This window comes from Felis catus, chromosome D1 (assembly GCF_018350175.1).
Source record: "Felis catus isolate Fca126 chromosome D1, F.catus_Fca126_mat1.0, whole genome shotgun sequence".
NCBI lineage: Eukaryota > Metazoa > Chordata > Mammalia > Carnivora > Felidae > Felis > Felis catus.
In genome coordinates, this window is record NC_058377.1 from 105,574,081 (window position 1) to 105,600,731 (window position 26,651).

Below are 26,651 nucleotides of genomic sequence, written 5' to 3' on the forward strand. Positions count from 1 at the left end.
CCAGCCCTCCTCCCACGTGGGGCTGGTGGGAGGGCAGCCCCGGGGCTTGGTTCAGGAGAAGGTGGGAATCAGGAGACCCTGCCGGGCGGGGGAGAGCTGGTGCCCGGGAACCTGCGTGATGTAGGTAGGTCTCTGATGCCCCCCCATCTCTCCTGCAGACCCCCATCTCCTGCGCACCATTACCCCTGAGTCCCTGTGCCACGTGGGAGTGCCCTCCCGCCTGGAGCACCCACCTCCACCTCCAGCCCACCTACCAGGCCCTCCGCCGCCCCCGCCACCCCCGCCTCACTACCCTGTCCTGCAGCGGGACCTGTACATGAAGGCCGAGCCCCCGATGCCCCCCTACGCTGCCATGGGGCAGGGGCTGGTGCCCACGGATCTCCACCACACACAGCAGTCCCAGATGCTACACCAGCTGCTGAATCAGCACGGAGCTGAGTAAGACTCGGGCAGGTGGGCTTGGGGGTCGGGGTTCAGGGCGGCAAAAGGCAGGACAGAGATGGAGGTACGGACAGGGACGAACCAGGAAGGCAGAAGGCTCTGACCCCAGGAGATGAGGGTCAGCACACGTATGCATATGTGCCCAGAAACCTGCTGGAGATTTATAGCCACGGCCAAGCGCTTACGACTACCTTATTTGGTGAGCATGGCCACCCCCATTGCCCAGATAGGTAAACTGGGGCCCCCAGGGGAGGAAACGCTTGCCCAGGTCGTGAAAGTAGGAAGGGGCAGAGCCAGGACTTGAACCTCAGGCTGTATCCTTTCCCAGACACCAGGGACTTTCTAACCCGATCGTGGAGTCCTGGGCCTCCTGCGGAAGTGTGAGCCATAGACCCAAGCACCCCATTCTGACTCCAACCAGCAGAATTATCATTTTGTCTATTTATCTTACACATTGAGATGTCGCAAAAGGTTTCGTTCAAGCCGAGATTCCGCAGCCTCCTCCCCAAGAAACTCTCCTTCCCACCCTTCGTGGCCCATGCCTTCTGTGGCTTGTTTCTGACCATGGAGGCTGCTCTCTGTGGAGCCCCCAACTATAAAGAGTGGCACTGAGAGTGACACCACAGGGAAGGGACCGACTTGTTCATTCCACAAACGATTCTGAGGATGCTGTGCACCAGGCCTATCGCCGGGCATGATGGGGACACACCGACAAGTCAGGTGTGGCCTCTGCCCTCCTTGAATTCCGTAATCTCAGGAGAAGGGAGGAGTGACAGAAAAAGAGAATGACAACACAGAGTGATGGGGGGCGGCAGTGAGAAGGTAAAGCCCAGGGGCTTCCTGGAGGAGGTGTCCTCTGGATTAGGTAAATCCTGCTGAAACAGGTTGAAGATGGGAAGAAGGCTATTGCCTAGTGGGAGGGGGCTCAGGAAGAGCCATCCCCCCAAGACCTGCACCCGTGTCGCCCCCAGGCTCCCCACACACCCCTCCAAGAAGAGGAAGCACTCCGAATCACCTCCCAACACCCTTAATGCCCAGATGCTGAATGGAATGATCAAACAGGAGCCCGGGACCGCGACGTCCCTGCCCCCGCACCCAGCTCGAGCCCCTTCCCCACCCTGGCCTCCCCAGGGCCCACTCTCCCCCGGCCCCGGCTCCTTGCCCCTCAGCATCGCCCGGGTCCAGACGCCACCTTGGCACCCACCGGGTGCACCCTCACCAGGTACGTGCCTGGCCTGCTGGACCTCACAGGGAGCCAACCCTTGAAGCTGGGGAGTGGGGCGCAGGGCCCACATGGGCGCTCCTTCCCTCCAGGTCTCCTGCAGGACAATGATAGCCTTAGTGGCTCCTACCTGGATCCCAACTACCAATCCATCAAGTGGCAACCGCATCAGCAGAACAAGTGGGCAACGCTGTACGACGCAAACTACAAGGAGCTGTAAGTGACCTGTGCCCCGACCCCACCCCTCCTGGTCACCGTATCCGGGGACCCCGCCCCCCGCCCCCAGCCCTGGCATCACGGTCCTAGAGCGGGGCTTGGGAGCACACTGGGTACCAGGTGGTCCCGGTTTACAGTGGAAAAGCAGGCTCAGGGCAGAGCCGGGACTGGAACTCGGGGTTCTGGACTTCTGGGCCAGCCCAAGGCCTCCTTCAGAAGGTGGTGTCCACCAGGGAGGGGCCGGTGGGAGCCAAGGCAGGGAGACGTGGGTGGATGGGTGTTCTCTGGCTCCTCCTCTCGTCCGCCTCCTCCACTCCTGCATTCCAGGAAGGTAGCAGGAAGCTGTGTTGGCCGGGCCCTTCCAGCAGCCCCCTCCCTGGCTGGGGGGGGGGGGGGGGGGAGGGGGTGGGGGAGGACGGGCTGTCCGGGCGTTCCTAGCTTTCCCTCAGCACCCACCCATGTGGATTCAACTTCCTGGGACCAGGCCAGGAGCACTCTGGGTCCACCCCCCTCACTCTTGTCGAAGTTCCGTGGAGGTGAGAGCGTCGCTCACCAACTCCCCGCGACATTGCCAGGCCTGGGCAGGGTGGAACAGACCAGTCTCCCCGAGTCGGGTACCCCAGGCCATGTGGGATTCTTAGCCAGAAGCCCTCAGGGCTGGGGAGGGGGGGGGCGGCGGTCCAGCTGCTGTAGTGGCTGAAGTATCCCTTGAGGCCCTGCCAGGGCTGGGGGAGACGTCTTTAGGGATCCCGCCCTTATGGCCTGGTGAGGACCCCCCACTCTTACCACCATGCTTTCTGGGCCAGCCCTGCCACTCCAGGCCTTAAGGCCAGGAAGCTGGCAGCTGAGGCCCCCAGAGTGGCCCGTGTACTTCCGGGGTATTCTCCTGGGGCAGGCAGGTGGGTGGAGCCCCAGGCCTTCCGGTAGAAGTTAGCCAGACTCTTCCCCCCAAGTTTGGAAGCATTCTCTTCTCCCATCCTCCTCCAGGCAGGCCCCAGGCACCGGGGGAGCTGGGGAGGGTACTGCTTGTGCCTGGGGACCTGGGTAAGGACGGGCCAACGGTTGCCCCCCTTTCCTGCCAACTAGAGGTCCCCCAAAGGATCCTTACTTGGAATACTTCCCCAGCAACAGACGGGTAAACCGAGGCCGAGTCCCGGCCGCCCAGAGTGCCCCTCTCCCCACTTGGGCAGAGGGAAGAGTCAGAATGAGGACTTTGGGGGCTTGAGCAAGCCAGTGGGCAGGGGCCGGGCCAGCGCTCAGAGCCGGCGCCTGGTTCCACCGTTTCCATGGCAACCAGCTGTCAGGCCAGTGAGGCTCTGCAGACGCACCCTCTCTCACCCCATCTCCCGTGAGGGAGGGGGCTTCAGGCAGCATTCTGGGAAGGAGCCAAGCGTGATGAGGCGCCCCCTCCTCAGGAGTTCACGCCTGGGCGGTGGGCCCCAGGGGTCTTGCCCTGCCTCCCCCGTCACCAGGGTGGGCTGGTCCCAGCCTTGTAGAGGAAAGAATATTGGCCGAGGCAGACCTGAGCTCAAAATCCTTCTGGGGACTCAGTTTCCATTTCTGAGAAGTGGGGGCAGCCGCCTGAGTGGTTTGAGGATCGGGGGGTCCCAGATAGGAAGCTGCTTTGGAATGCAGGCGTGTAGGAGGAACATTCCAGGTTTGGTGGGGGGGGGGGGGGGGGGCGGTGGCTCCAGTGAGTCCCTTCCTCTGCCCCCAGGCCCATGCTCACCTACCGCGTGGACGCTGACAAGGGCTTCAACTTTTCGGTGGGCGACGACGCCTTCGTGTGTCAGAAGAAGAACCACTTTCAGGTGACCGTATACATCGGCATGCTGGGGGAGCCCAAGTACGTCAAGACGCCCGAAGGCCTCAAGCCCCTTGACTGCTTCTACCTGAAACTGCACGGAGTGAAGGCAGGTTTGGGGGCTCAGCCAGGAGGGGAGGGGAGCAGAGGCGAGTCAGGAATGCTGGGGGGAGCTTGAGAGACCCCAAGGCAAAGAGAGTGTCCCTGTGCCCCGTCAGCCTCCTCAGGCTTCCTAATTCCTCCTCTACCCTGTGACCCCAAGTCTGCACCCCCAGCAGAGACCCTTCTCCTGACTCCTCTGTCGGCTGCCTTAGCTCCCCATCCCCAAATGGAGTCCCTGCCAACTCACGCCTCGCTCTAGGCTCACGCACCAGGCCTGGCTGTTCTCCTAGGGCATTGCCCGCCTTGGTCCCTCCTCTCACGTCTCCCCTCTGCCTCCCCCTGGACCAGACCACGTGCCCCTCCGACCCCTGCCGCTTCTCTGAACGTCCACAGCGGCTTCTACTCTGGCACTCAGCTCATGCTCCCCCGAGACACCTGGTGCCCTCCCAGCAAAGAGCCATGACTTCTAAGCTTAGCCCACAAAGGCCTTTGGGATCCAGCCTTTCATTCCTGCCCTGCCGTTTGCTGTGCCCCAGACCATCTGGGCCTGTTCATAGCACCTGCTTTCCGGAAGCAGCTCCGTTTCTCTGGGATGCCCTGAGAATGCCCAGTCCATCCCTCCTCTCCTGGCAGGCCATTCCTTGGCCTCCCTGGTCACTCTGCTGGGGTCCCTGGTCCCTGGGGACACTTGCCCTGAGGCCCCTCCAGCACCCCCAGGAGGGGTTGATTTGGAGCCCTTGCGCATCCTGGGGGAACAGCTGGGTGTGTTTCCTTCAGTGCTGGGAGCCGGGCCGGCTCCTTGGCCTGGCTCAGCCGGTGCTCACAGAAGGGTTAAGGGGACTGGATGTGAGTGTGGGAGAGAGTCTGGGGAGTGAGTGAGTGTGTGTGTGTGTGTGTGTGTGTGTGTGTGTGTTGATGGAGGCCTGCTTGGGATATGTACGAGGAGGTCGGGGTGTGCGCGGGTGTGGACGTGGGGGCTGTGAGTGTTTCTGTGGAATACGTGTGTGGGTGGGCGTGTGCAGAGGTGGGGGAGTGATGGGACTATCTGTGCCCTCGTGGAAGAGAGGGCCGCCCCTCTTCCCGGGGAGGTCCAGCTGAGCCAGGCCTGGGCCGAGTGGGTAAAGGGAAGCAGAACCAGGGGGTCCCCTCGCCCTGATCTGCCTCGGGGGCCCTGCTTTCTCCCCCAGCTGGAGGCCCTGAACCAGTCCATCAACATTGAGCAGTCACAGTCCGACCGAAGCAAGCGGCCCTTTAACCCTGTCACGTGAGTGTCTGGCCCTGTGGGGGGAAGGGGGAGGACCTGGGAAGGCTGACCCTGGAGCTGGGCTGGGAGCTGAGGGGGCCCGGCTGGCACCCCCAGTGTCTGCCTCCTACACATTCTTGACTGGGTCCCCCTCCCTGCCCACTGAATACCAACCCCCCGCCTCTGCAGGGTCAATCTGCCTCCTGAGCAGGTCACGAAGGTGACTGTGGGGCGTTTGCACTTCAGCGAGACCACTGCCAACAACATGCGCAAGAAGGGCAAACCTAACCCTGACCAGAGGTGAGCGGGCTTGACCTCTGCCTTGGCAGGCCCTCCATTTCCGAGGAGGAAGGGCAGCAGGACACCACCCCATAGTCAGTGTCCCACAGACTGACCCATTTTACAGATGAGAGACCTGAGACTCGTACCTAAGGCTAACTGATTTAAGGATGAGACAGACCAGAAGCGCGGCTTCTGGATGAAACAGCTCAAAGGTTTCCTAGTTGTGGGTCCTGGGGAATGTCTGCCCCCTGGTGGAGACTCAGGTTCCTCTTCTGTGGGATGAGCTGTGAATGCCCCCGCCCCTCCTCCGGCCGCTAGGGGTGGTAGGAGCCTCAGCACCGAACATGAGACTTGGGAAGGGTGGCCGGGGCGCAGGGGCAGGTGGGGCAGGGCCCTGGGTGCCTCTAAACCCCTGTGCGCCCCAGGTACTTCATGCTGGTGGTGGCGCTCCAGGCCCATGCACAGAACCAGAACTACACGCTGGCTGCCCAGATCTCAGAGCGCATCATCGTGAGGGTGAGGGCCATCTCCACCCAAGGGGTTGAGAGTCCTCCCCAGAGCTGGGAGAAACAGCACCCAGGAGGAATACGGGGTACTGGGGGCGGGGGGTGGTCAGGAGCTAGAATGCTGATCCCACTCGGTGCTAGTGGTGTGACTTTGGGCAAGTTCCCACCCTCTGAGCCACAAGCGTGGAGGAACACAAGACCTAGGTAGCCTTCTGAGATCCCACAAGCGACTGAAAAGTGCCACAATGAGAGGGTCTGTTGAAGTTGGGCATGGTAGAGTGAGAATCCTTGCCTGGAGCGGGCGGGGTGGCGGCAGGGTTTCCCAGGGCACTGCAGGTGCCCCGTCCCCTGGGACTGATCCAACCCCCCCCCCCCCCCCACCCCACTTGTGCTAGGCCTCCAACCCAGGCCAGTTTGAGAGTGACAGCGACGTGCTGTGGCAGCGGGCGCAGGTGCCCGACACTGTCTTCCACCATGGCCGCGTGGGCATCAACACGGACCGACCCGACGAGGCGTTGGTCGTGCACGGCAATGTCAAGGTCATGGGCTCGCTCATGCACCCCTCCGACCTGCGGGCCAAGGAGCACGTGCAGGAGGTGGGGGCGGGGCTGTGGGCGAGGGGCGGGGCTGTGCGGCGGGGAGAGCTGAGTTTCCCGCGGGAGGGGCCGGGGGCAGGGCTGGGCCGCGAGGGGCGGATTGGTGTGTGGGCGGGGCTCGCTGAGGGGCGGGGCCAGATGGAAGGGCGGGGCTGCAGGGGAAGGAGATGGGGGAGGCCGGCTCTAGATTTCTGGAGCTCGACCCTGGTGCAAGGTCTCCCCTCCGCACTGCAGACCCTGGGTCCCCACCGTCTTGAGCTCCGGGGCCTACTTCGGACGGGCCCGGGAGGGGAGGGGTTCAGTCTCGGCCCCGGTTCCCGTGCAGGTGGACACCACGGAGCAGCTGAAGAGGATCTCACGCATGCGGCTGGTGCACTACAGATACAAGCCTGAGTTTGCAGCCACCGCAGGCATCGAGGCCACGGCACCAGAGACGGGTAGGGACCTGCTACGTCAACGGGAGCTGGGGTCCCGGAACCAGCAGCCTCGGCCCGCAGTAACCCCGCCCCCTGTCCCTGTCCTCTGGCAACTCTGTCCCAGCCCGCTGGAAACCCCACTCCCGGGAACCCCTCTCCTTGACTCCTGGAACTCCTGCCTAGGAATCCTGCCCTCTAGAAGTCCCGCCCCTCAGCCCTGGGTGCCCGGGACACTAGAAGTCCGGGAATCGTGGTCCCGGCATCCTCTGCTCCTTAGGTGAATCCTGCCTCTATCCAGGCCCGCTTTCCCTGGGAGCCTTACACCCAGGAATCCACCCTTCCCCCAGGCCAGGGAACCCCACAACCGGAGCCAGGGAGCGGCAGCCTTCGGAACACTGGTCCGTGGGAGCCCCCTGCTCCAGTGCTCCTTGGATCCCAAATCTCTAGCCCTCAGAATTTCGCCCTCTTCAAACTTGGGGGCCCTCCTTGCATTATAATTGGCGCTGTGGGTGTTCTGTACCCCACCCTCCCCGACTCTCCAGGTGTCATCGCCCAGGAGGTGAAGGAGATCCTGCCTGAGGCCGTGAAGGACACTGGAGACGTGGTCTTTGCCAATGGGAAAACCATAGAGAACTTCTTGGTGGTGAACAAGGTCTGCAGGGTGGGGGGATGGAGAGAGCCCAAGGGCCGAGGGTGGACCAGCTGGGGTGTTATCTCCCACTTAGAGACTGGGGGCACTGAAGTGCAGAGGGGGCAGGCAGCCCAGTCTTCCCTCATGCTGCCTCCGGAGCCCCCTGCCCACCCCCCCCCCCGCCCCCCGGGGGAAAGGGGGTGAGCGTTCAAGGGCCAGCTGGGGACTTGGCGACACGATGGTTGTGTGATCCACAGCAAGCGGAAGCTCCCTGGGGATCATTTTCCTCCCCTTTGAAAGGAGGCTAGAGATAGTCCACTGCCAAGACCTTCCCAGGTGGTTATTGAGAAGCTGAAACGCACAGCGGAGCGTGAGGGTGATGTTTGTAACTACCTGGCATGAGGCCGGGCATCAAGGAGCGTGTAGTACTATGTCTTGGCCTTGGCTGAGCAATAAGGAGCTGAAGCCTGAGATCACGTTCATCAGAGGGTGGGGGCCTCTGAGAGACGGGGTTCAGACGGCGAGGAGGGGTGGGAAGGGCTGGCCGGATGGCGGCGCGAAGGTGCAGAGGCGGGGGTGCTGTTTGGAGGCAGGCGCGGGGAGTTGGCGGCTGCCGAGGCCGACCCGGGCGGGGAGGCTTTGGGGACTTCCAGGCGGCCGTGGGTCCTGCTCCCCGTAGCCCAGGGTTCCCAGGGGCTGACCGTGCCGGCCGCCCGCGGCAGGAGCGCATCTTCATGGAGAACGTGGGTGCCGTGAAGGAGTTGTGCAAGCTGACGGACAACCTGGAGACGCGCATCGACGAGCTGGAGCGCTGGAGCCACAAGCTGGCCAAACTGCGGCGGCTGGACAGCCTCAAGTCCACTGGCAGCTCGGGTGCCTTCAGGTGGGGGCGGGGCCAGGCGGGGGCCAGACCCCTCTCCCAGAGGCACCTCTGACCCTGGCCCTCTTGCTGCAGCCATGCCGGGAGCCAGTTCAGCCGGGCGGGCAGCGTCCCCCACAAGAAGAGGCCCCCAAGGTGGCCAGCAAGGTGAGGACGGGCGCGGACGGGAGGCGGGTGGGACCGGGGCCCTCCTCCTCCAGGCTCTCGGACTGCAAGCACTTCCCCTCGCTTCCCAGCTCTCTAGCCCTCTGGCCCCGTTTCTCCTTCGTCTCCCGCTGCCCCCCCCCTCCCCCGTAGGAACGAGCAGACCTTAGCACCCCCACGTCCGGCAGAGTCCACACTGAGTGAGACCACGGGCTCCCTCAGTCTGGGCCTCTTCTGCTTCTTCCCCTTTTACGCTCGGTCCTCAGTCGTCATCTGTGGTCCCAGACCAGGCCTGCATCAGCCAGCGCTTCCTGCAGGGAACCATCATTGCCCTGGTGGTGGTCATGGCCTTCAGGTGACTTGTCCCCCTGGCTCCAGGGGTGGCCGGCTGGGGAAGTTGAGCTGTCCCTTGGGCCCGGGCCTTGGGGGGGGGGAGAGGAAGATGTGGCCGGGAGAGGAGACCTCACGGAGGGATGGAGGGACAGGGGGACGTCTCAGGGAAGGAAGTGGGCTGCCTCATTCGGTCTCGTGCCCCTGGGGCTGGGGAGACCCACTCGCAGGCACCGTTCACTGTCACTCGCGAGCCCAACCCCCGGAGCCAAGGACCACAGACCCTGCCCTAGAGAGAGGGGCCGGGACAGTAGCTCCAGCTCTAACAGTGGCCCTTTTTCTGTGGCTCCCAGCGTGGTGTCCATGTCTACACTGTATGTGCTGAGCCTGCGCACCGAGGAGGACCTGGTGGAAACCGATGGGTATGTCCCTGGAGGCCTGGCTGCTGGCCAAGCCGCCAGGACAGGTGGGGCTTTGGTGGGCAGCCCAGGGTCAGAGGAGCCGTGGAGGCTGTCTCCTCCAAAGGGGATAGCGCTTCAGGCTCTCGGCCTGCTGGAGGCTTGCAGGGGTGGCTGGGAAGGTCTCCCTGGAGGAGGGGCAGACATTTCCCGGTCCCTACCGAAGCCAGTGTGTCTCGTGGGCCCGTTCAGTGCTCCTTTAGGTAGCTGGGCCTCTGAGAGTCAGAGGGCATCGAGGGGCCCAGGTTGGAATGGGCATGGGGGGAGGGGCGGGGGAAAGAGGGCCACCGTGGGATCTTGGGCTCTGTTTGCCCACTGTCACCTCAGCTCCTGGGCTATCTCTGACTGTTTCTTTTCTCTCTCCTCCCCTGCACCTATCCCCCCCTCCTGTTCCTCTCTGCTGCCCGTTAGCTCTTTTGCTGTGTCCACTTCCTGTCTTCTGGCCCTGCTCCGGCCCCAGCACCCTGGGGGGAGTGAGGCCAGGTGCCCATGGTACGTGTCTGGACCGAGCCCCTGCCCTCCTGCCTCTGGCTCCTGCCACCCTTCTCCCTGCCTCCTTTCCACCATCCCTGTCCACCTCCTCCTGTCCCTCCTGCTCTGCCGGAACCCCCAGGCCTCCCTGTTGAGGCTGTCCTCTGAGCTCAGCCCTCCCTCCCCCAGCAGGTCCAGCCAGAGCTTTGGGACCACTCAGCTCCGACAGTCGCCTGTGACCACCGGGCTGCCAGGCACACGGCCCTCTTTGCTGCTGGGTGCGTGCCTGTGGGGGGTCTGGAGGGTTGGGATGGGGGAGAGGTGGCTGCGTTCTGGGGCGGCGGGGGCGCGGGGCTCAGCTGCCTGCTGCTCGCTCATACGGCCCCTGGCTTCCGCAGTTACCACCGGCCTGAGCAGCTCAGCCCCAGGCCCTGTCATCCCCACTTTGGACCTGTGCTCCAGCCGCCCTTGTCCAGTCATCTGCTGTTCCTCCTCCACCCCCAGCCCTACCCCTGCCCCTAGTCTTGGCTCCAGCTTTAACCCTGGCCATGGCCTCAGCCCCAGTCCCAGCCCCTCCACCAACCGCTCAGGTATGGCTGTCTTGGGTTCGGGTTGAGGGGGTGTTATGGGAGTCCAGAGAAAGACCCCGAAGACTCATTGGAGGGAGGGTGTCCGGGAGCCCAGAATGAGGCTCCGGAGGAAGACTCGTGGGTCTCCCTGAGGGGACCAAGAGACAGATGGGGGTCCCCCACTGTCTGGTGAAGTCCTAGAGAAAGCTGGACAGGAGGTAGCCAGTTGCTGCCTGTGCCTTCTTCTCAGCCTACCCCTGGTTCTGTCCACAGGCCCCGGCCAGATGGCCCTCCTACCAGTCACCAACATCAGAGCCAAGTCCTGGGGCCTGTCGGCCAATGGTATTGGCCACTCCAAGCATCCAAAGAGCTCAGAGCCTCTGGCCAGCCCTGAAGTCCCCTTCCCTGGAGGGCAGGGCAAAGCCAAGAACAGCCCCAGCCTTGGTCTCCACGGCCGGGCCCGCAGAGGGCTTCCCCAGCCCGGCCTGAGCCCTGCTCGGCCCACTCGGGCCCAGGGCCAGCCAGGTACTTGCCCTACCTTGCCCCCCATCTTCTCAGCTCAGCCACCTGAACGCCTGGCGCGGGATTGCCAGCCCACGGACGCTTGCTGGGCATTACTAAGTAGCAGGGATGAGGCCAGGAGCCTTATGGAGCTCGCCTCATTTAATCCTTACATATTCCTGCAAGGAGGGGATCATCCCCGTAGTTCAGATGGGGAAACGGAGACAGGGTGCTCGGCCTGTCAGCGGCAGAGCTAGGATTCCATCTCCCCGACACCGGGGCCTGGCTCCTTCGCCCCCATGCCAGGGCAAGGAAGGTGCTGTGTAGGGTCTCCCCCCGCGCCCCCCCAGCTTTCCAAATCTCAAGGCTTTGGTTGTCACCAAGCCAGAGAACCCTTGGCCGCACGGGTTTTCTGTCTGCCACTGACTCCTCCGACGCACCCTGCCGGCCGTCCTGGGGGCTGCAGAGGAGGCCAGGGGCCTTCCAGGCTTCCCAGGCAGCTCTGCTCTAGGTATTGGGCCTTCTCATTGGCTTTCACTTGATGGGTTTTGTGGCTTAGAGGGAAAAAAAAAAGCTTAGAAACTGTGACTTGCCGAGACTGAAGTTCAATTGTACAGGGGGGTGGGGGGCTGCGGGTGCTGAGGACACACGTGCCCGGCCCCGGATGGCTCAGAGACGTGAGAACACGGCAGCGTAGGGGCGGGCCGCAGCTCTGAGGGGACTTTGCAGGCAGCTTGGTGACTGGGGAGGGCATGTAATCCAGGCGGGGGTGGAGAGGTGATCAAGAAGGCCTCCCCGGAGGAGGTGACATTGGAGCTGAGTCTCTGAAGGACCGCAGGAGTTTGCCCAGAAGAGACACGTGAGGGTCTCTTCCATCTTGTCTGTGTGTGGTGTCCGTGGGCCCATGGGCCTGCTGGGGCCCCTGGGTGCCTGGCTGTGCCTCACGGAGCTGAGCACATGTTCGGTGGCCCCAGCCTCCCCTCCCTCGGTGGGATGGTCAGGCAGGCAGCAGCTAGCCTGTAGGTGAGCTGAGATGACCTCACCCGCCCTCCGTGTCACGCTTCAGTCCCGCCAGTCAGCCAGTCGTGGCGGATTCCTTCACAGAGGGCCACAGGCCCCCAGGAGTGTGGTGCTGGCAGGTGTCTCACAGTTGGCTCTGGAGGGAAAAAAAAAAAAAAAAAAGCCCCGATTTGTGGCGAATACTCCCACCATGGCTGATTTCAAGGTACCAACCTGATGCCTCTGAACTGAGTGTTGAAAAGCGTGTGCAGTCAGGAGCAGAGCACTGTGGGCGGGCTCCTGTGCACCCCCCGGCACCCATCCCTGCCCCTGGTGTGCAGGTTCCTGTCAAGGAGGCGGGCCTCAGGCTCCCGGGAACTGGCTCTTCGTAGTGCTGCTGGGGCGGAGGGTGGTGTGACCCTGGCCATTGTGGGGGGTCTGGAAAGAATGACCTGAAACTTATCTATACTAAGGTGTGTGTGTGACTGAACGCGAGTCTGGCGAGGAAGGGCTTGGCGGCTTCTCGCCCCTGTCACCCTCCTCCCTGCCCCAACAGCCTCTCTCCTTGCAGACCCAGTGCCCTCCCTGACCTCCATCCAGGTGCTGGAGAACTCAATGCCCATCACTTCCCAGTACTGCGCTCCAGAGGATGCCTGCAGGTGGGCCTGGCTGCCCCCCTCCCCTCACCCCAAGGACAGACTCCCTCAGGTGACGTGAGCCCAGGCAGTACAGATGCTCAGATGTCATCCCCCTTCCCCCACCCCAGAGGTGGCACAGTCTCTTTCCGTGAGCTCCAGGACAGACGGAGGTGGGGGGGCGGGGAGTCCAGGCAGGGGGCCTCAGCAGGGTAGCCTTGGACTAAGCAGCAGCCATGTTTGCCCTCTCAGGCCCGGAAACTTCACCTACCACATCCCTGTCAGCAGCGGCACCCCGCTGCACCTCAGCCTGACTCTGCAGATGAAGTGAGTGGAGGGACGTGGGGGTCCCCGGCAACCCGGGGAAGGGGTCTGAGGAGCGACGCCAACTTTATTGCTCGCTCTGCGCTTGACTGGCTGTGTGACCCTGGCAGTCTCTGGGCTTCAGCTTCTCATCTGTCAACCACACCGTGGTTGCACCGGGGCGTGAACGCCATGTGGGACGGTAGACGGCAAAGGGTTTGCGGCCGTCTCGGGCCTTGACCCGTGGGCATCGTTGTCAGGCCGCGTGCGGACTCGCGGCTTGTTTCAGCGGGGCAGGGGAGGTGGAGGGGAGGGCTGGTTGGGAGGGGGCCCCCAGGAGCCCCACCTCCCTGCTAACTGGGCCTTCCCCCAGCTCTTCGTCTCCCGTGTCTGTGGTGCTGTGCAGCCTGATGTCAAAGGAGCAGCCGTGTGAGGAGAGGGACTTTCCACAGAGCCTGCACACCTACCAGGACACCCAGGTAGGGGGCGACTGGGAAGCCGTGGGCCAGCCACACCCCAGAGCTTCCTCTCCCCGGGCACAGCCGCGCCCCCAAACAGGTGAAGGAGCCGGGGACCAGAGCGAAGGCACCTCCGCAAGGGACGCTTTAGGCCTCTGGGCCCTGGGGAGGGGGCACGGGGGCACTGGTCACGGCTGAGCGCCTCGTGGCCCTGCCCTTCCTCTGTCCCATCCCCGGCCCTGCCCTGACAGAGCCCCTGGGAAGACAAAAGTCCCACCAGGCCTAACCTGGGATTGAACGCAGCGGTGCGGGTGGGGAGGGTATCTAGGAGTCCTTGGCAGGGAGAGCCAGCCTTGTCTGTGCTCGGGGTCAGAACAGCCACCCCGAAAAAGTCACGTTTAAGAGAGAACTGAAGGATGATTTGGGGTCGGCTGGAGAAAGAAGAGAGGACAGTGTCCCAGGAGTAGGACAGCACATGCTGAGGTCTGGAGGCCAGGGACTGGGTGGCCTTCTGGCAGAGCCGGACACGTGGCAAGGGCTAGGGGGCGGGAAACGGGAAGGAGCACGGGCAGCGGCTCACACTGGGCCCAGTGAGTTCACACTGGGCAGCGGCATGGTTCAAGCCACCATTTTGGAAGATCTCTCGGCGATTTCGTAGAGGCCTGCCTCCCGCTCGGAGAACCAAATGGGCGAGACCCTTTCCTTGTTCAGCTCCTCACTGGCCATGTGACCCCCACGTAACCCAAAGTTGTGACTCTCAGCACGGGTTAAGGGGACTTCTTCTCACCAATTCGTGGTTATTCAACAAGTATGTGTCGGGGCCCCTCTAGCCCAGGCCCTGTCCTGGGCTCAGCAGTGGGGAGGCAGGCGGGGTGGACCCAGGCCTTGCCTGGGAAGAACGCACCCTCTAGCTGAGGAGAAAAGATGTGCAGAAAGTAACGAGTGGAGGGGTGGGTGGGAGCCTCGAAACAGGCGCAGAGGAGAACGTGCCCGGAAGTAGAGGGAGAGCCCGGCCAGCCCCTCGTCTTCGGATGTGGAGCGCAGGCCAGAATCCACATCCCTGGAGGCCGAGCCAAAGCCTCAGGGGGGAGATGGGCAAGCGGTCTGAAGCCGGGCCTCACGCTCCCTGGCGAAGGAGAGCAGGCCAGACCCGTGTGTCAACCCCAGCTCTGCCACCCGGTGCCCTGTGATTTTAGGCTGGAACTCGGCTTCCTCATCTACCAGCAGCATCACCTTCCTGGGTTGTAGTGAGGTTGGGGTTAATGACATACTTTGTGCCTGGAGCGTAATGGGTGAGGGGAGGCAGGGACCGGGGGACGGCGGCTGTGGGCTTGTGGGTACCTGGCACAGAGTGTGCGTGGAGGGGGGGCTGCCATCACTCCCCAGAGCAGCGCGTGCTCCCTCCCTTCTCTCTTCTCAGTGCTCACTTTACCCTTTGGGACACTTGCCCTGGAGCCCCGGTGAGGGCTGCTGGTCGGGATAGGGGCGGGGGGCTGTGTTCACCCTTCTCTCTCCCCTCTCTCCAGGGCACGTCCCACCAGTGGCCAGTGACCATCCTGTCTTTCCGAGAATTCACCTACCACTTCCGGGTGGCACTGCTGGTGAGCCCAGGCACCCACCTGCCCCCAGAGGTCCAGGCGCCTGTAGCTCAGCGTGGGGCTCGGGGAAGGGAGGCGGGGGTTCACGGAGTGCATGGCGGGACGTGGGGCACAGGGGCAGGTGATGTCGGCGCCGGGGGCGGGGTGCTTCCTGCCCTGCACCCCCAGAGCCACCTCACCTGTGCCCGCTCCCCTCCCACCCAGGGTCAGGCCAACTGCAGCGTGGAGGCCCCGGTCCTGCCGGCCACAGACTACTATTTCCACTTCTACCGCCTGTGTGACTGAGCTGCCCTCCCCAAGGCAGCACCACACCACGGCCCGGGTCCCCGGGCGCCCCTTCCACACTGGACGCGGTGGTGTTACACTGGAGCCGCTGCCCACCAGCTCTCTGCTCACTGGCACCCCCTTGGAGAGACTGAACCGGGCCTGGCCCTCCCCACGACTAGTGAAACTGGAAGTCCTCACACTGGAGTTGCTGTCCCTGCCGGTCGCCCCTCACACGTCGCGGAGGGAGCCAGAGGGACCTCCTGGGGCCAGGCCGGGGCCAGTTCCTATCTGTCCAGTTATGGTGGTTGGAGGGCCGGCCTCAGGTACCCTGGCGGCAAGGGTAAGCCTGTGACTGTCCAGAGCCTACCTCCCACCCTCCCCTTTTGAGACTGGGAGCCCCCCCTCTTTTGGAGAGGGGACCTGCTGACCTTGCTATCAGCTGGGGACTTGGACGGAGCCCTCAAAGACTCGGCTGGATCCATGAGTCGGCGGAGAGTATGCAGCCATCACCCTCACAGCTGCTCCCTGCGGGGTGGCGAGGTGGTGGACTTTTTGGGGTTTGACTGTTACGCTGGACTTGGGACTTTTAAGCTTTAAGTGTGGCCCAGGAGGTCTCTTCTCCCTGGGAACACGGGCTCCCAAGAGCTCCCAGGGCAGCTGGAGCCAGCCCTGGATGGGTTGGAAAGACTGACCATGTGCCTTATGTACATTTCGTGCCCAGCTGAACCAGTGAGGGAGGTGGGGCGGTGGGCGAGGTAAGCCCCGGACCCTTGAACCTGGAGTATCCTGAAGTTCCCTGTGAGCCCCCCCACCAAGACGGTGTCGGGGCCCCAAGGGCTGGGTTCCTGGGAGTTTCCAGAGCTTTGCAGCAGTATCCGGGACCCATCATTCTCTCTGAGCAGGGGAGCAGGAATCCATGCCAGGCAGCAGGCTGGTCTTGGCTGGTGTGTGGATGCAGAGTTGTTGCTGTTATTAACGAAATAATTACTAAAATGCACTTAAGCCAGAGCGGGGGTGGAGGTTGGAGATGGTAAAGCCCGGAGAAGTGCAGAGCCCAGGGGGACAGGGGGACACTTGCAGAGACAGGGGCCTGGCTCTGATCCATCCCAGGGAGGCTTGAGACCTCCAGCTCACTCCCGACCACCAAGACTCTGGCTTCCCCCTTCACTCTTGTCTCCTGGTCACCTGGTCTCCCCAGATCAAGGGCTCCCATGGTGGGTTCGGAGAGCTGAGCTGGAGCGACCCAGGCTCGGCAGCAGGCCCCGTCTCCACTCACTCCTCCCAGAGATGGAGCAGTGGGCTTGTGTTAGGAAGAAGTCTTATCTCAAGTGCCAATGTTAAGTTAACCTTTCTTAGTGGGTGCCTGGAGCACTGAGGCCACATCCAGGCTCACAGAAGAATGTGGAAATCACTGAGCCACGTCCGCATGGGCCTGGGAATTGCGGTCCCTGCCCTGTGGTATCCTGCCACCTCTTTGGGAACCAGGCCTTACCCCTCTCTGAAGTCTCATTCTCAACTTTGAATGGGAGGCCTTCCTATGGGGAGCTGGGTCTTGAAGCCTGGGAACTGTGGGCCCCCTTCCGGCATGGGTCACAAAGCACTTACCCTTAGGGGAGTTGGGGGATGGCAGGGATACCTCGCCTCCCAGCCCCTTCCCCAGCGTGGCTCCACTCCTTCATTCTGACATAGGAATCCCACGGTTCCCCACACCACGCAGGGGGCCAGGCCTTCCTTAGGACTACTCTGTTCTCCCTCCCCCAGAGTGGGGGAAACCCTCCCGAAATGCCTTAAAAACTGCTGAGCCCCACCCTTTGTAATAGGATTCTGGGGCTTCCTCAGTGAGGGTGCCTGGCCTTGGACTGTGGCCCCTCAGTCCTGAACTGGAAAGTGACCCTCCGCTGCCCCCTGGAGCCCTTCTGGACACAGCATTGCCCCAATCTGGTTAGCAGCTGGCTGTTTCCATGCCTGAGGAGGGGTCCTCAGTGCGAGGATTGGGGCCAAGCTGGGGCTCCAAGCTGCTTGAGAGGGGGTCAACCTTGGACCAAAGTCGCCTTAAGCCCAGTAAGGTAGATGGGCTTCAGGGAAGGGGAGCGGGTCACCTGCTGGAGGCTGACAGCTGCCCGGCTGGCACTGGTAAGTGGGTGTCTTGGTTCCATTCCCTACATGGGGTCCAGCAGCCGCCCCTCCCCTCCCCTCCCCTCCGGCATTTATTCCCATAGTCGCGGGGCTAATCTCCCCGGAGCTTCAAGCTGTACATAGGGCCTCTCAACGCACAAGTCCCTCTGCCCACGTTATACCCGCCCCCATAAAAGCCCGCGTGTGCATACAGCGTCCCTCCCTCCCAGTTAACTCCCAGTTCCTGTCCCTGAGTGCTGACTCATATTTATCACGTACCAACTCTGACTCTGGAGTGGGCACAGGGAGGCAGCCCTGGGCCTGCTTGCTTCCTGTCCCCGTCCTTTTCTTCTGAAGTAAATATACGTATATAAATAAATGTATAAATATGGCTTTGTATCTGACCTTGCTTCCCCATCTCTTCTTGAGACTCTTCTGGTAGGAGACGGGAGTTGCCTGTGGGGCAAAGACCGACTGGAATCTCTTGAGGTTCCTGAGCCACGTGGATGCGTTGTACCCCAACATCCTTCTCAACTTCACGCCAGGCTTGGGAACAGGACTCCGCAGCCGCCTTCCCTAGCCACTCCCCCCCCAGACCCACGGCTGCCCTACCTGGGTTAAAGTGGCCCCCTTCCCCAAGGAAAACCTCCCCTTTGGGGACAAGCTGAGCCTTGCGAAGGTGCCCAACCCACAGAAGGGAGAGTACATTCAGAGGATGGGACGGGTCCAGGGCAGACGTGACTGGTGTGGGTTCCCAGAGAAGTCTGCTGTAAAAACAACAGAGGAGAGAGCTGGTCCCTCCCTGTCCACGAAGCCTTACGTTACAAGGACAGCCTCCCCTCCCTCACCCTCCTCGCCCCTCACAGTAGAAAGCAGGGCTTCCCGGCAGCAGGGAGCATCTGAAAGGCAGGAGAGAAATGGGAAGGGGTGGGACCAGGGAAGTCAGGTAGTCCCAGCACCACCCCACCGCTGCGAAACGGGCGTTCAGACGGGACGGTCACACATCTGCCTTTATTGTGAGCAGGTGGGGGACGCTTGTGGCAACGGTAAAAAAATTAATTTACAAAAGCAGGGGTTCAGTGAAGCCGCCGGGCTGGAACCTGAAAGAGGAGAGGGGTATCAAAATGAGACCAATGACCCTTCCTTCCGCCTCCTTTTCTCACTGACGCCTGTGCCCCTGGGGCAAGGGCTGACGGGCACACGACTGAAGCGGAGCTACCAAAGCTGACTCTCAGGGACCTGTTTAGTGGATTATCTGCAGCCAGGGTCTCTGGGTTTGCTTCATCACTTTAGTCAAGGTTTCTTTTAATGACTGAAAACATTCAAACCTACCACAGTGGCACTCCCTGCAGCAAACTGGGAGCCCCAGGTTCTGACCCCCCTTCTAGCCCGTTCCTGAGCAGCCAAGTCAATGGCGTGTGATGTGTAAGAACCCAAATGTCATCACGCGGGAAGCCTGCTCCCACAGCCCTATGAAGTACACCCCGAAGCCAGATCAAGGCCTTGGGCAGTGTGCAGAGCTCAGCATGACAATGTAGGGCAGAGATCCCTGTTAGGGACAGGGAAAGAGGCACATGCGTCCGGCGTCCGGCGTCCCTATCCACTCTGCCGAGTCTGTCTCCACGAACCAAAGTGTTGCACAGGCCTGAGGACCGCACTGACGTGGATGTGGGAAGCCTCTCTAATGCCCGCCCTGTCGCAGCACTTACCCTTGGGAGCTCACACGTAGATGCCGACCCAGAGCAGCAGGAAGAGAACTCCAAAGCCCATGAAAAGCGAGGCCACCAAGGAGATGAGGAGCTCTTTGTAGATATCCCGAGTGTACTTGGTGGAGGTCACCTCATAGCTGGCAGGGTGATTAAGGAGAAGCAGAGGGATGGGGCTGCGTAGGACAGGAAGCCCGGCCAGTGCAGCTCTGGGAAAGAGGTACGGGGTGAGGGCTTTCTAGGAGGCTTGCCGGGCTCAGCGCAGCCAGGAAGAGAGGCCCAAGAGATGATCTGGACTCTGTTGCTTCCTAGCAGCCCTCAACCACCTGTGAAGAAAATCAGGCCCAGAGAGGTTAGGTCACCTGCCCCGGGTCACGCAGCCAGTGAACTGAGGAACTGGCATTAGCCCTCGGATCTCCTGCCACCTGAGCACGCCCCTCCTTTACCACTCTGCCAACTTCAGATCCCCTATCCCCAGCCTGCAGTCCAGCCAGGCCTTCTGTCCACTCTCCCGGAAATCTAAAGGGCAAACTGAGCTCACCTAAACTTGGGAAGGAAGGCCACAGCCCGACCCTGCACATCAACAGCTGTCCTTCGACCCCCTTACCTTCCCCCTAGCCCCACACCAGAACAAAACCGGCAGGGTGCACGCACCCAGCATGGTTTCTCCCTTAGTTTCCCACACCACTAACTCTGGCCCGCTGGCTGCTCAGTGAAAAGGATACACGAAGAACCAGGCGGTAAAGAACATGCCAATGGCCAACAGCACCACGGTCAGATGGGGGAAGACAGCTGGGTTCACTGGGCTGGTGTATCTGCTCATGGCCTCGAGCTCCTAGGGGAGGGCAGGAGATCAGAGCTATCAAAGAATCCCAGGACTTCAACGTGAGGGGGAGTGTGAGGTCATCCACCAATGGGCCTCATCCTCCAACGACTGTTAAAGGTCTGTCTCAGCCTGGGAAATATGGAAATCCTTCAGAACCAACATCAAGTGACTCCATTTGGAAATGACGACTCCATCGTAAACTTAGGTGACACTCTGTCTTTTCACTATGAGACAAGAAGGGCAGCTGAGAGTCAGAGGCTGACACTGACGATGATTGACTAGCTATAGATCAGTGGTCCCTAACATCTTCTGAGGCCAGGGAGGACTATTAAAAAAAAAAAAAAAAATGGTTAAAGGTATGGACTCTGCCTGGAAAAAAAACCACATGCAAGAAATAGTCTGCCTATAATTTTAGGAGATTTATGGACCCACGTCTATAGACACCAAGCTCAGAATCCCTGCTGTAATTCAGAGCCTGGACCAGTACCCAGATCTCAACTTCTACTTCTGTATTCTTCCCACTACACTATTAGGGAATCTCAGGATCTAACAGCAAAAGACATCCATTAATAAACTGGCTCTACTGAATGAGTCTCTGTAAAGTAGTGATAGTAACACCCCTCACAGGGTTGATGTATGACTGAAGAAGGGTGACGAACATCCAAGTATCTAGCTCACTTCCTGGCACAAAGTAGTTGCTCAATAGGTGTTTGTTTCCCTCCCAAGGTTACAGGGAAAATTATGAGATAATGCTTGTGAAGGAGGGCTGTAAACGTAAAGTTCTGTACAAATGTTAACTTCCATTGTCACTCACCAGCCAACGCTCCTAAAACCCAGAACATAACAACTCTAGACAAATAAATTGACCCCATTGTTCTAAGAGACACTGGAATTCAATTCAGTAAACATTTATGCCCACACCCCCCAAAATGATAAAGACAATCGCTGCCATTTATTGAGCCTCCGATCGCAGGCCCTGTGTTCGGCACTGGGAATACAAAGATGAATAGCCATCATCCCAGAGCTAGCTGCACGTCAGATGGTGGTCACTAGGAGGCGTGGCAGATAACAAAGAAGCCGTGACAAGTGGCAAGAGATTTGTACGCGGGTTGTGGGAGCTCCCAGCAGAGAGCGGCCAAGTGCCTGAGAGAGTTGGAAGTATTTCACCAAGAAGGGGACATCTGCCCTGGGCCTTGCAGAATGAGTACGAGTTCTGCGGGAGGAAGAACTTTCCAAACAGAGATCAAACAGAGATAACGGCTTAATCACAGGTAACAGATAAAAGCTCGAGGTGTTAAAAATGCGCCGCACAAGCCTCACCCTTAAAAATCGAGGGATCACAACCTCAGCCTAACTAAGAGTCCGTGGCAAGGGGCTTCCTTCCCTTCCCGCCCCTCGGCCCAAGTCGGATATAGGAGCCGCCGGCTGTCTGGGTCTCAGGCGTCTGAGACCTCCGCGAGAGAAACGGGGTGTGGGACGGGCCCCGAGGGGGTCCTCATCACAGCCCTGTCCGGGACGCCCCTCAACCCTCTCACCATCTTGCCAGGCACAGGGTAATCCACCGCTCCGCCACAGGAATAACACGTCGGCAGGAGCAGGCGCCTTGTGCAGCCGGAAAAGGAAGTGCGCCCGCTCGCGTGGCATTGTGGGATTTGTAGTCCTGTGGTTTCGGAGGTAGGGGGCGCTGGGGCCTGTGGGGCCCCGATGTGGAGTTGGGGCGAGCGATGGAGAAGAGTAGGACAGAGCCGCTGGGAGGGTTCGTTCCCCCACGGGGGTGGAGGGGGGGACTGTTTGCCACAAGGGAAGCTGGCCGAGGGCGTCCGGGCCTGCACTACACTTCCCAGGAGGCCGTGCGCGGCGGCGGGTCACGTGACGGGAGCGCGGGCTTTGGAAGGCGGCTGAGCGGGAGGGCGTCCGCGGCCGCGCTGAGCAGGTTTGCGGGGCTGAGCACCGTCGTGGGCGACCCCGGACCAAGCGCTAGCTGTCGAGGCCTCGCGCTCCAAAGGCCAGGTGAGACCCCATGGGAAGCGCTTCCGAGGGCGGCGGGGTTCGCCTGGCGCTGGGTGCTGTCGGGGACCGTGTGCCGCGTGCGGGGCGGAGGCCGGAGCGCCGGCCTGCCACCTTCCCGCTGTGCGACTTGGGCCGGTCGCCGAAGCCCCGAGCCTCTTGCTTCGTTTGTGGAAGGAGGGAAACAGCCTCCACTTTATGGGCCCGTTGTGTATTTCGACCGAGATCCTGGCTGAGAAACATTTTGTAAACTTCACTTGTTGAGACTCCTTTCCCACCTCCCTGCGTCGGGGGCCGCGGGAGGCTAAGCCAGCAGGCACTGCCCCCTCCGTACCCGTTCTGGCAAAGCAGCCGGCCTGAGGCCGGACCCCGAGGATTGAATGGCTTCTGTGGGGGGAACGATCCCGAGCGCCCAGTGTTATGTCAGGGGCCAGAGGAGGGCGCGGCTGAGCAGCAGTGAGAAAGGGCCGGCCTTCTCCCAAACTTTGTGTTGGCTCCCAGACTGTGACGGTAGGTTGGGAAGCCGCGCACGGAAGATCTTGCCGCCAGGTTGAGGTGTTTGGACTTCAGTACGGAAGGGGGCATGCGACAGGGTCTTTTATGCTTTGGAAAGAACCCTTTGAAAAGTGGGAACAGCTAAAAGGTCTCGTATATGTCTTGGGGTGGCGGACATATGCCACCAGTGAGCACGCAACGACTTTAAATGGCACCCCTAAATCCTTTTTAATAGTTATACAGTTAACATTAAAATTTAACTACTGTGGCACAGACATTATTGCTTAAGATGAGTTCTCGTTTTCAACTTGGTTTTTAAGACAATGGGGTCCATTTAAAGAAAATACTAAGTGAATGCAAGTACAGGTTTTGAGTGTGTGTTTTTTTTTTAATTAAAAAAAATTTTTTTTAATGTTTTTATTTATTTTTGAGACAGAGAGAGAGTCTGAGCAGGGGAGGGGCAGAGAGAGAGGGAGACACAGAATCCGAAGCAGGCTCCAAGCTCTGAGCTGTCAGCGCAGAGCCAGCCCGACGCGGGGCTTGAACTCACGGACTGTGAGATCATGACCTGAGCTGAAGTCGGACGCTTAACCGACTGCGCCACCCAGGCGCCCCTTTTGAAAAAATTTTTTGATGTTTATTTATTTTGAGAGAGAGAAAGACACACAGCGTGAGTCGGGGAGGGGCAGAGAGAGAGAGGAACCCAGGCAGGCTCCACGCTGTCAGCACAGAGACTGATGTGGGGCTCGAACTCACAAAACCATGAGATCATGACCTGAGCCAGGATCCAGGAGTCGGACGCTTAACCGACTGAGCCACCCGGGCGCCCCCAAATACAGGTTTTAGATGGAAGTGGCAAAAAATTGTGAGGGGAGCGGAGTTTGGATCTGATCGAAGTTCAGGAAACACTGCCCTAGGAACTATTTTATTTGTCAAGGGGCCTGAATCACAGGAGTGTATTACTGGACTGAGGGACTACAGATTGCCAGGCTCCTAGATCAGGACCTGGGGTCAGGTGGGAGCCATGGAGTTCACATCTTGGACTTCGTGGTGGAGAGAAAATATAAAGGGAAAGACTTAAAACTCCTAGCAACGTCATGGTAGAAATAGAAACCAGTAGCAGGGCCGAGGGGATACTGAAGGGACACTCGAGCAGCATGTGAGAAAGCCACATAACCTCCCTTCAGATATGTTGTGGGGTTTTTTTGCCAGTCCTTCTTCAGGGCTGCTCTGTCAGTCAGGGTCCTCCAGAGAAACGGTAGGATCTAGGGTACGGACATATATAAAGAGATTTATTGGAAGGAATTGGCTCAGGTGATCGTGGAGGTTGACCAGTTTGAAAATTAGAGGGCTGGCCCGCAGGCTAGAAACGCATGCAGGGGTTGAACCTGTAGACTTCAGGCAGAATTTCTCTGGAAACCTCCGTTTTTGCTCCCAAGGCCTTTCAGTTGACTCAGCCCCCCCCCCCCCCCCCCCCGCCACCACCCCGTATTCTGCAGGATAATCTCTGTTTAAAGTCACCTGAATATTGGGGTGCCTGGGTGGCTCAGTTAAGCGCCTGACTTTGGCTCAGGTCACGATCTCGTGGTTTGTGGGTTCAAGCCCCGCATCGGGCTCTGTGCTGACAGCTCAGAGCCGGGAGCCCGCTTCGGATTCTGTGTCTCCCTCTCTCTCTGCCCCTCTCCCGCTCCCGCTCTGTCTCTCTCTGTCTCAAAAATAAAATAAGCATCCAAAAAAAAATTTTTTTTTTAACTAAATAAATAAAGCCACCCGAATACAGATGTTACGAGATACCTTCCCAGCAGCGCCTGGATTAACGTTTGAGTAAATACCTGGGTACTACAGCCTAGCCTCTGTTGACACAGGAAACTACGCATCACAGCTAAGAGGAGGGGAGCCAGAGGACGAGTTGGGGATGGTCAATGACTGGCATAAAGGTGCAGAGGAGGGTGGACGCTCGTGTTTATTTTACCACCGTACACATTCAGCCTTGTGTCATGGCTGCCTCTGTCCTCGCCTCATCTCGTCATCCTCTGGTAGCCAGTCTTTGCCTGTCCTTCAGGTCCTGTCTTTATGATCCATGGACGCCTCGGGCTGGGCCGGGCACTCTCCTCTGGACTTGCAGGGACCTTGACGCAGGCGTCAGCGGTAGCCCTCCTTGCGTGCTAGCCCTGTTGCTGCCTTATCCACGAAACCTTAAGTCCCCGGACGTCAGAAGTCCCTTCATCCTCCTCACACCCAGGTTTCCTCCTGAAACGCAGGAAGCCTTAGGAGTCATGGAGTGGGCTCCCCTGCTCGACTGTGAGGTTTTTGAGAATGCTGACCTTGTCCTGTGCCATCTTTTCATCTTCTGTGGTCCCGAAGCGGTGTCCTCTTCTTGCGCTAAATTTGTACAGCCGGAGGCATGGGAGTCGGTGAGAGGGCGCCAGTTCTAACCCCTGATCCTTTGCCTCCCTGAAATTCCCCCTGTTCTTACTTTACTCCTTTTTTGTTTGTTCGTTTTTGGTTCTAGCCGTCCCTCCTCTGTGTTGCTATGGGCATTCAAGGCCTGGCCAAACTGATTGCAGACGTGGCCCCCGGTGCCATCCGGGAGAATGACATCAAGAGCTACTTCGGCCGCAAGGTGGCCATCGATGCCTCCATGAGCATTTATCAGTTCCTGATCGCCGTCCGCCAGGGCGGGGATGTGCTGCAGAACGAGGAGGGGGAGACCACCAGCCACCTGATGGGCATGTTCTACCGCACCATCCGCATGATGGAGAACGGCATCAAACCCGTGTATGTCTTCGACGGCAAGCCGCCACAGCTCAAGTCCGGCGAGCTGGCCAAGCGCAGCGAGCGGCGGGCCGAGGCGGAGAAGCAGCTACAGCAGGCTCAGGCCGCCGGGGCCGGGGAGGAGGTGGAGAAGTTTACCAAGCGGCTGGTGAAGGTCACCAAGCAGCACAACGACGAGTGCAAGCATCTGCTGAGCCTCATGGGCATCCCGTACCTGGACGCGCCCAGCGAGGCCGAGGCCAGCTGTGCCGCCCTCGTGAAGGCGGGCAAAGTCTATGCCGCGGCCACGGAGGACATGGACTGCCTGACCTTTGGCAGCCCTGTGCTCATGCGGCACCTGACGGCCAGCGAGGCCAAGAAGCTGCCCATCCAGGAGTTCCACCTGAGCCGGGTCCTGCAGGAGCTGGGCCTGAACCAGGAGCAGTTCGTAGACCTGTGCATCCTGCTGGGCAGTGACTACTGTGAGAGCATCCGGGGCATTGGGCCCAAGCGGGCCGTGGACCTCATCCAGAAGCACAAGAGCATCGAGGAGATCGTGCGTCGGCTCGACCCCAGCAAGTACTCCGTGCCAGAAAATTGGCTCCACAAGGAGGCCCAGCAGCTCTTCCTGGAGCCCGAGGTGCTTGACCCAGAGTCTGTGGAGCTGAAGTGGAGCGAGCCGAATGAGGAAGAGCTCGTCAAGTTCATGTGTGGTGAAAAGCAGTTCTCGGAGGAGCGGATCCGCAGTGGGGTCAGGCGGCTGAGCAAGAGCCGCCAGGGCAGCACCCAGGGCCGCCTGGATGATTTCTTCAAGGTGACCGGCTCGCTCTCCTCAGCTAAGCGCAAGGAGCCAGAGCCCAAGGGGTCTGCTAAGAAGAAGGCAAAGACCGGGGCAGGAGGGAAGTTCAAACGGGGAAAATAAAGGAGTTTCCCCTCTTGCCTCCCCGGCCCCAGAACACCTGCATTGATGTGCCCTCAAACGCTAGCACGAGAGAGAGCTCTGTGGGGGCAGGGAGGGGCTCGCATTGCTTCTCTAGCTCTGCCCGTCTCGGTAGTGCTTTCCCTTTTGTACTTGATCTGGTGGCAGGAAGGCCACAGAGGTATCTTGTTTTCTTCTTGTTTTAGCTCAGGAAAGTATGTCAGGCTCCAAACACCTCTCAGGCAATTTAATGGACACCGAGTCTATTGTTAAATAAAAGGGATAGCAACAGGTCTTGAAGAAGGAGGGGGGATAAATGGTAGAGATGGAAGACTGTATAAAAATGATTTCCTGACTGGCCCAACTGGTGGCTGATGGGAAGGGGTGGTGGAACCCAGCTGTATTTCTCTCTGGCTCAGCCTTGACCGGCCCTGTAGGACAGCCATCTGAAAGACCCAGTCTTCTCAGACGGGGAGAGCTCCTGAGACAGGAGACAGGCGGACAGCTGGAGTCCCTGGAGTTGGCCACAAGGGTCCGACCACTGGCTGTGTGTCCTGGGGTGCGCAGAAACTTGAACTTGCTATGTAACTTGAGTCTTCATGGTGGCATATCTTATTTCGAGGCATAAGATGGGCCAAATTCTAATGGCTTCTCTGAGGCAGCCAACGGAATTGAGACTTGGGGATGAGATGCTATTTTCACATGCTGGTTTTGTTTTAAACGTGTGAAAAAAGAGTCAATAAAATTAGAAAAGTAG

General features: G+C 60.1%; 3 protein-coding genes across 4 annotated transcripts in view; 2 read left to right on the forward strand and 1 right to left on the reverse strand.

Annotated features, from left to right (window-relative positions):
• Positions 1 to 17,591, forward strand: part of MYRF (myelin regulatory factor) — a 33,787-nt gene extending 16,196 nt beyond the window's left edge. The window contains 24 exon segments of the mRNA XM_023239916.2: positions 159 to 438; positions 1,413 to 1,663; positions 1,756 to 1,879; positions 3,597 to 3,792; positions 4,973 to 5,049; positions 5,218 to 5,328; positions 5,736 to 5,826; positions 6,212 to 6,412; positions 6,738 to 6,849; positions 7,371 to 7,480; positions 8,182 to 8,342; positions 8,415 to 8,470; positions 8,473 to 8,486; positions 8,750 to 8,838; positions 9,167 to 9,235; positions 9,683 to 9,763; positions 9,935 to 10,020; positions 10,141 to 10,332; positions 10,585 to 10,836; positions 12,368 to 12,470; positions 12,699 to 12,773; positions 13,123 to 13,228; positions 14,734 to 14,808; positions 15,010 to 17,591. Coding sequence (XP_023095684.2) covers positions 159 to 438; positions 1,413 to 1,663; positions 1,756 to 1,879; positions 3,597 to 3,792; positions 4,973 to 5,049; positions 5,218 to 5,328; positions 5,736 to 5,826; positions 6,212 to 6,412; positions 6,738 to 6,849; positions 7,371 to 7,480; positions 8,182 to 8,342; positions 8,415 to 8,470; positions 8,473 to 8,486; positions 8,750 to 8,838; positions 9,167 to 9,235; positions 9,683 to 9,763; positions 9,935 to 10,020; positions 10,141 to 10,332; positions 10,585 to 10,836; positions 12,368 to 12,470; positions 12,699 to 12,773; positions 13,123 to 13,228; positions 14,734 to 14,808; positions 15,010 to 15,090 — 2,993 coding nt within the window. The 3' untranslated portion in view covers positions 15,091 to 17,591.
• Positions 17,592 to 18,182: 591 nt separating this feature from the next.
• Positions 18,183 to 21,401, reverse strand: TMEM258 (transmembrane protein 258). The gene is made up of 4 exons (XM_006937393.4): positions 21,255 to 21,401; positions 19,619 to 19,728; positions 18,897 to 19,033; positions 18,183 to 18,287 (listed from the first exon to the last, which is right to left on the reverse strand). Exons 1-3 carry the CDS (start codon positions 21,255 to 21,257, stop codon positions 18,907 to 18,909), a joined length of 240 nt encoding a protein of 79 aa, XP_006937455.3. The 5' UTR covers positions 21,258 to 21,401; the 3' UTR covers positions 18,183 to 18,287; positions 18,897 to 18,906.
• Positions 20,754 to 26,650, forward strand: FEN1 (flap structure-specific endonuclease 1). Of its 2 annotated transcripts, none has more exons than XM_019812525.3 (2): positions 20,754 to 20,990; positions 24,734 to 26,650. In XM_019812525.3, exon 2 carries the CDS (start codon positions 24,755 to 24,757, stop codon positions 25,895 to 25,897), a length of 1,143 nt encoding a protein of 380 aa, XP_019668084.1. In that variant the 5' UTR covers positions 20,754 to 20,990; positions 24,734 to 24,754; the 3' UTR covers positions 25,898 to 26,650. The 2 variants fall into 2 exon arrangements, with proteins under 2 accessions (XP_019668084.1, XP_003993482.1); XM_003993433.6 differs by lacking the exon at positions 20,754 to 20,990 and adding an exon at positions 21,572 to 21,729.
• Position 26,651: the final 1 nt, after the last annotated feature.